This window comes from Olea europaea, unplaced genomic scaffold (assembly GCF_002742605.1).
Source record: "Olea europaea var. sylvestris unplaced genomic scaffold, O_europaea_v1 scaffold856, whole genome shotgun sequence".
Lineage (NCBI taxonomy): Eukaryota > Viridiplantae > Streptophyta > Magnoliopsida > Lamiales > Oleaceae > Olea > Olea europaea.
Window position 1 is genome coordinate 100,652 of NW_019267010.1, and position 6,853 is coordinate 107,504.

Genomic DNA, 6,853 nt, shown 5'->3' on the forward strand with positions numbered 1-6,853 from the left:
TTTCAACAAGCAAACATTCATGTATTAATGCAAGTGAGAATATAATAGTCTAACATTTCCTTATTGTTGTATTGTTAAATCTGCCAACCATTTCTACGTCCATCTGCTAATAGTTTTACAACAGTCGCTTTAAAAGAGGAAAAGTGAAGTAATAATACATTACAGAAAGGGATTAGTAACCTTTCATGTAGAAATACAACATTCATCACCAACTCCATTGTTGATCTTTATGGTCTTCCATCTCCTGTAAATCTTTCTTCGTTCAAAGTCACTTTGCTTTCAGAATGTGGCGTCAAGTGAAGCCTCCACCTGGTCGGCCTGGCCACGCTCGATCATCAAGTTTTTGGTTGAAGGCAATCCTGCAGTTACATCTTCTTCAATGCCACACTCATTTGTACCTCTTCTGATCTTGAAATATCCATCCTGTAATTCGATAAATAGTCAAATTAATATCGACTTTTTTGGTAAGAATAGAACAAAGAAAGAAGAAGAATCATCTTGAGGATAGTGATGGTATGTTTATCCATGTTCTACTATAATATGAGAATGTGGTAATTATCACTTAATGTTAAGGTTTCATTTTTAGTTGCTAAAAGTTACTTTTCAAAGTCAACCAAACATTTCACAGGGCCCATATTATCCATTTATCCACCGCTCATTCATATCAACTCATAACAAAACTATAGAATATGGAATATTCAACTTTTTTGTAGCCTATAAATAACTTGGGAGAGAATCTCAAGGATTTAGCAGAATACATACATCACCCCAGCTTCTATTCCACTGATTTGCTAAAAGCTGCAAGAAATTGAGTAGAAAGTTAAATGTATTATCAGATATAAATTCAAAAGGAACCAGAAGCTACTAAGAGTCGACACTTCTTACCCAGTAATCCTCCCCATCATCGGTAGTTCCCCATCCTATAAGCTTCACAGCATGACCTCCCATCTCATCACCTGTCACATGCTTGTAAACTCCTGATTTGTAATGAGCAAAATCCTGTGGATGATGATACACAGCAGTGTAAAGGAAGCCGAAAAAATAAATTTCAAGACCCAAAGTTTAAGGTAATAAACAAAATTCATGTAAAGCCAGCGAAAGGGAATTTCCAAGAATAAGCAATCAGCTGACTTCTGAGCAGAAACGTCCACTACAGGAGTGAAAATCAATGGCTGCATTCAACGTGTTCTCAGAAGTAACGGGTACACTTTTCATGCTTAAACAAAAAGTTTATGTATTCCCTTATGAAATAAGCACTTATTAATGGTATCCTACAGTGCCATATCCTAATTTAGGTACCAATGAGAAAATGAACAGAATATAACACTTTAATTTTACCTCGTAGACAGTGAAAGCAACCTCAACTGGTCCATTCTTGTATACTTCTGCCATAATACTGTGTGGATCAGAACTGATTCTATAAGCATTGACACTGAAGTGCTTTGAACTTTCCCAAAGAAGGTTCTTTTTTACGCATCTTTTCTCACATACAGGTGTTGGGAATGCAGGCTCACAACCAGGGTGGGAACATCCACTATTATCGAAGTAAGGGTCACACTACAAGAAGAAAAAATACCTTGAGTGGTTGAACATGAATAAAGCAATATAATCGTGTAATTAATGGTATCATGGAGGATCTCAAACCATTTTAACTAATATAACTTGCATTCAATCCATTTTGACTAATATATCTTGTAATTAAACCATTCTGATTGACAATGAAATAAATACTACCTCATCGGTGACAACACCACTCTGGACAAAGTATCGCCATGCTGAAATGGGGTAACCACCATCACAGCCGTCACCACACATAAAGCCACAGCATGCCAGGAGATCATTGACAGATAGAGAAATATTCTGCAAAATGATCATTTACATGTATACAAGCACATATACAGATATACAGACATGTAGAAGTGAAGCTTTGAAACAGAAGTATGAATTTACCATGCCAAACTTAATACAGAAGCGGTCAGAGAGCGACTCAACTGCACCAAAAGCCCAACAAGAACCACAATGTCCCTGATAAATAGAAAACCAGATTAGTTGAGAATCTCACCGACCATTAAAACTTTGAATAGCGAAAATGTTAGGATGAGTACAGAATCAAGTTACCTGATCTTTGATGTGATGAAAACAAAAACAAAAACAAAAACAAAAAAAAAAAAATAGAAGGAAAGAAAATGATTAGTGTCTATCCAATGGAAACATAACCCATAACGACTAAGGAATTAACTGACCAAGTATTCTTCCAATGGTACTACAGTGAGGCCAAGCAGTTCGCGCATCAAACTCTTTGGGCAACTTAAGACTTTTTGCATGAGTTACAACAGAAATGCTCTTCACGTCACCCTCTGGCATTGGTTTCACTCCAAGAAGGTGCTTAAATTCGGCAACCTGGGATTATTTAGTATTTCCCCCCGGGCAGGGGCAACAAAAGCTCAGAATAAAGCTAAAGACGGCCAATTCTCATGAAATATTAAGTATTGTCCACCAAGAAAACTTACTGTGTGGTTTGAAAATCGAGGGTTCATGGCAGCTCTCCATCCAGCTTCAGCATTTCCATTGATTAATTTAACAACTGACTCCTGCATGGCAATTATGATAGTTATCTTCTGTAGCTGAATCTAGATTCTAATGGCAAAGATCTGTTGTCTTCATGAAGCAGAAGAATACCTGAAGAATTTCTTTGTCAAGTTTCAGCTGAGGAATAGGCTTCACTGCAATGACCTGAAGAAAAAAGGTTGGAGTGAGTTGAAAAGACCATAACCATAACAGGAGGCCTATCCTGCTCCCACCTATAATCATCTTGTTATATATGCAAATAAAATATAGGAATAGAAATAACCTTTTCGGAGAAAAAAAGACTAATTAAAGCATAGGCAAAAACACTCACAATTTCCAATTTGTGGAATATATTACGACCTTTAGTAATTCTTGAGGAAAAAATAAGAACATTATTTCTTCTTCCTTCTTGTATTCGATTTCACCAAATAAAAATGGACCACTTAAATTTAATGAATGATTACTCGTTTAAAAAACAAAAAAAAAAAAAAATATATATATATATATATATATATATATATATCCTTTCTGTTTTTCTCCAACTGCAATAACTAGGAATGCTAATGATAACAATGATCTATATAATAAGGCTGCATGGCACAATATCATCGTACTTAAATGCATTATTAACCACACTGATTGAAAAGGGGTACGAATGTTGTAGATTTGTGTACCAATGAGACTGAGAAGATTAATAAAAGACCCTAAGTAGCAAAGCCTTTATTAATTTTCTCATACTCATCTGTTAAATAATATTTAATTACTTTTATTTTATATTGTCAAGTTGCAAATAGTTAATAACCAATATCTAATTATAGTTATTAAATAGTAAAAATGAATAAACTTTCACAATTGGAAGGGAAGATCCAAAGGCCCCAGCGAATTCTTAATGGAATTAGAGGATCTTTTGTAGTTTTTGAGTGATTCTTTTATCAAATTGTGATATTTTATTACCATGTTGAATGGACACATTCTAGAGAAAAATTGGATGATGACAAAATTATCAACAAATAGAATCCAGTATTTCTATTCAACAACGTATGAATAGTTCCTTGATTTTGGTTAAGAGATTGTTGAATTCTTGCCTTGGAATATAAATGGATAGAAATGGACTAATATTGGTGAAAATCAGAGAGAAATTTTGAACATGATGAATTATGCCTCTTTCAAATATACGAAATCGCTTGTGCTACATGAATATAATAGGTTTACAAAATGGTTTACATACGCATGACGTGGAGATGTATGAACTTCCCCACTCTTTTTTTGACATCTCATCTGTATATAAACCATTAGATAACTATTTATATACAAGTAGCATTATTCAGAGGATTTCCCTAAGTCAATTCTTAGGAAATGTCAAATAAAACTATTTGTCCTTATCAAAAAAGGAAGCATGGGTCTTTTCCGGAAAAACTGTTTTTGTCTTGGTCATAATTTAATGCTAAATAAGTCCGAACAAATTGAGTATTTGTATCAGAATTTCCTTGAATTGGTTTGTCATTTCACAAAGTTGTGGAGGACAATGCTGAGGTTGTTGATGTGGCTTTCATTTCATCGAATTTCGCTAGCTCCTATTCGAAAAAGATGACCGTCTTTCGTTTCATTTTCCACTGTTGGAGAGTTATAATCGACAACTCAAAGTTGTACATTATCCTTCCCTATAAGTACAACAGACTTGGAAAAAAAAAAAAAAAAAGTGTTGCTAAATTTATACGGTCTGTTGGGAGAATTATTGCTATGTGGAGGCAAGTTCCTTGAGACGAGATTAGAAAATCATAGCTCATTACAATGTGGAGTTTATTCATATTTGTAACTGGCCGATTTTTTTTATGACTATATAGAAGTTATTCCTACAAGTATATCATTATCATAGAGAGATCTTATAGTACTTGTATGACCATATCAACAAAAGCTTTAAAAGTAAAGGAGAACATGCAAACTAGTCCTTCAGGTCCAGGGACGGATAGGCCCGATGAATTTTTAGTGTGTGTGTATATATATATATATATATATATATATATTTTTTTTTTTTTTTTGGTCTCCAGGCAAGTTTTATGCTCTGTTTTGAAGACAAATGGGAGTGAAGCTTGTCTGAGATAGCACTGTTAATTCTACATCTCAACCTCTCAATTCTCAAAGATTTAGTGATTGTTTAGTTGAAATCGTCTCCTCAGCATCGACACAAACAATCATCTGCTCGAACTGCTAATTTTTTATTGGAATAATGTATACTCTTTCTTATTCGTTGTAGGTTACTTATTCAGGCCGATACTTGTATAAATCTAATATGCAAAAAGAAAACCACACGATCGGACAAAGGAAAGATGATCGATCCAAAATCCCAACCACTTAAGCAACCATATAAATCAAATACAAGTACTAATTGCGATGAATTCAATCAGAGCGAACCTGTGGCTGAAAAGTGGAAATAAGCAGTAGAACCAAATAGCAAATCCCAATTGCTGCACCCATTTCCCCCTTCCTTTCTTCCCAGCTTGCTTCTTCCAGATGAGAATGTTGAAATTCAGCTGCAAAACAAAGACTTTTATAAGAGACGACGGATACGGAATCTCAATTATTGACATCTGCTGACGTCATTAGAATCGAAAAGGATAACACCTGATTGGCTCACGACTGGAGACGATTTTAAATATTTAATGCCTGTCTAGTAAAGATTTGGGTAATTGATTTTTTGATAGTTAAATATAAAGTGGGTCCTATTTATGAGAAAAAAATTCAAAAATGACGACGGTGAGAATGAAATAGCACTGAAAATTTTAATTATAATTGACTTTTTAACTGTACCAAACAAACTCTTAGATAATCCGACTCAGACCGGTTTGCAATAGCAACAAAGAAGTCCTTGTTTCATATCCATTAAAAAGAGTTTATTGAGAAGAAAAAAAAAAATTGGAAATTTTGTAGTTAAAAAATAGAAAAAATTTTGAATTTACAAGTAAAGCGCGATTAAAAATGAGTTTAATAAGAATAGTTTTTGAAAATTGTTAGACAAATAGGGACGAAGAACCACGCAAAGGGAAAAGTATAACTACTTTTTAAGTTACTCTTCCTAAGGTGGGTTTTAAACCAAGAGAAAGACTATTTGTATATTATAGTGTACATAATAATGACATAGAAGATAAAGAAAGATTATAATAATTAATAACTGAGTTTCTTTTATTTCCGCTTCTTTTTTCTCTCTCCCTCTCTTCATGTTATCTATACGTACATCATTATGCACACATTGATTTATATATAGCATTACTCAAAATTGATAGATCAAATATATTTATAGTACAAGTGTCTGGTGATGAGAAGAAAAAAAGAAGCAAAGACAAACAAAAGAGACGGAGAAAAGGAGTTCGTGTGAAATTCCCAATAGTTGTTATGGCTTATATCTAGTCAGCATTCTTGATAATCTTCTCTTCGCAGTATCACTTAGAGCATCTACAATGCATTTCGTGAATTGCAGTTTGTGTAGCATTTAAATTGACGAAATTATTGACATGATATTGATATTTGGTGATAGACTGTCAAGTCTAAAATTGGTTTCCAATTGATTCAATCTATATTTTACTATTTTCGTATATTAACATGAATATAAATATAATAAAATTTGGTAGAAGAGAAAAGAAAACTAATATTCTAAAAATAGAATAATTAAATTGTTGATTCAGCAAGTTTAACAAAGCCTATATATTTAGAATTCTGTATAAACATTGTTTATTTTTTTTGTCTACCACATCATTTTGATTGAATCTTTGTCAGCTTGCGTTGATAAGTTTTTTTAAAACATAGTTTACATTTATTTATGTGGCCGATTTTTTTAAGCATCTCACATTGCATTTTACTATTTTATTAAAAACGAAGTTATATGATGAGATTCCTCAATATGGAACAAGTTAGAAATTGACTCAATTGTGGAACTATTAGCCGGAACCGTAAGCCCCTGATTAACATTTTTTTTTTAATAAGATTATAAATTGATCAAACTTAGCTTTTAACTGTACATTTTCTAATGTCCACAACTTTTATTCACCTTTTTAATAACAAATATTATGAAACACGTTAAATTATAATTTTCAAAAGCTTTGTTAAACAAGAACCTAGTTCAATTATACATAGAGTGTAATGTTATTTAAAGCTACGGTGTTTAACTACAATTTAGATGACAACACTAATAATATTAAATTTCAGGTTCAATTTAATACAAGAAATTATGACCTAAGACTTGTAATGTACTGACATCTAGATGATGTTCAACATTATTGTGTTAAATAAC

At 32.9% G+C, this 6,853-nt stretch overlaps 1 protein-coding gene across 1 annotated transcript; it reads right to left on the reverse strand.

Moving 5' to 3' along the window:
• On the reverse strand, nucleotides 1-5,152 carry LOC111391889 (cathepsin B-like protease 3). The gene is made up of 10 exons (XM_023017169.1): nucleotides 4,981-5,152; nucleotides 2,680-2,733; nucleotides 2,511-2,591; nucleotides 2,244-2,400; nucleotides 1,951-2,030; nucleotides 1,735-1,860; nucleotides 1,339-1,557; nucleotides 886-999; nucleotides 763-798; nucleotides 1-423 (listed from the first exon to the last, which is right to left on the reverse strand). Exons 1-10 carry the CDS (start codon nucleotides 5,041-5,043, stop codon nucleotides 280-282), a joined length of 1,074 nt encoding a protein of 357 aa, XP_022872937.1. The 5' UTR covers nucleotides 5,044-5,152; the 3' UTR covers nucleotides 1-279.
• Between the last annotated feature and the right edge of the window lie 1,701 nt (nucleotides 5,153-6,853).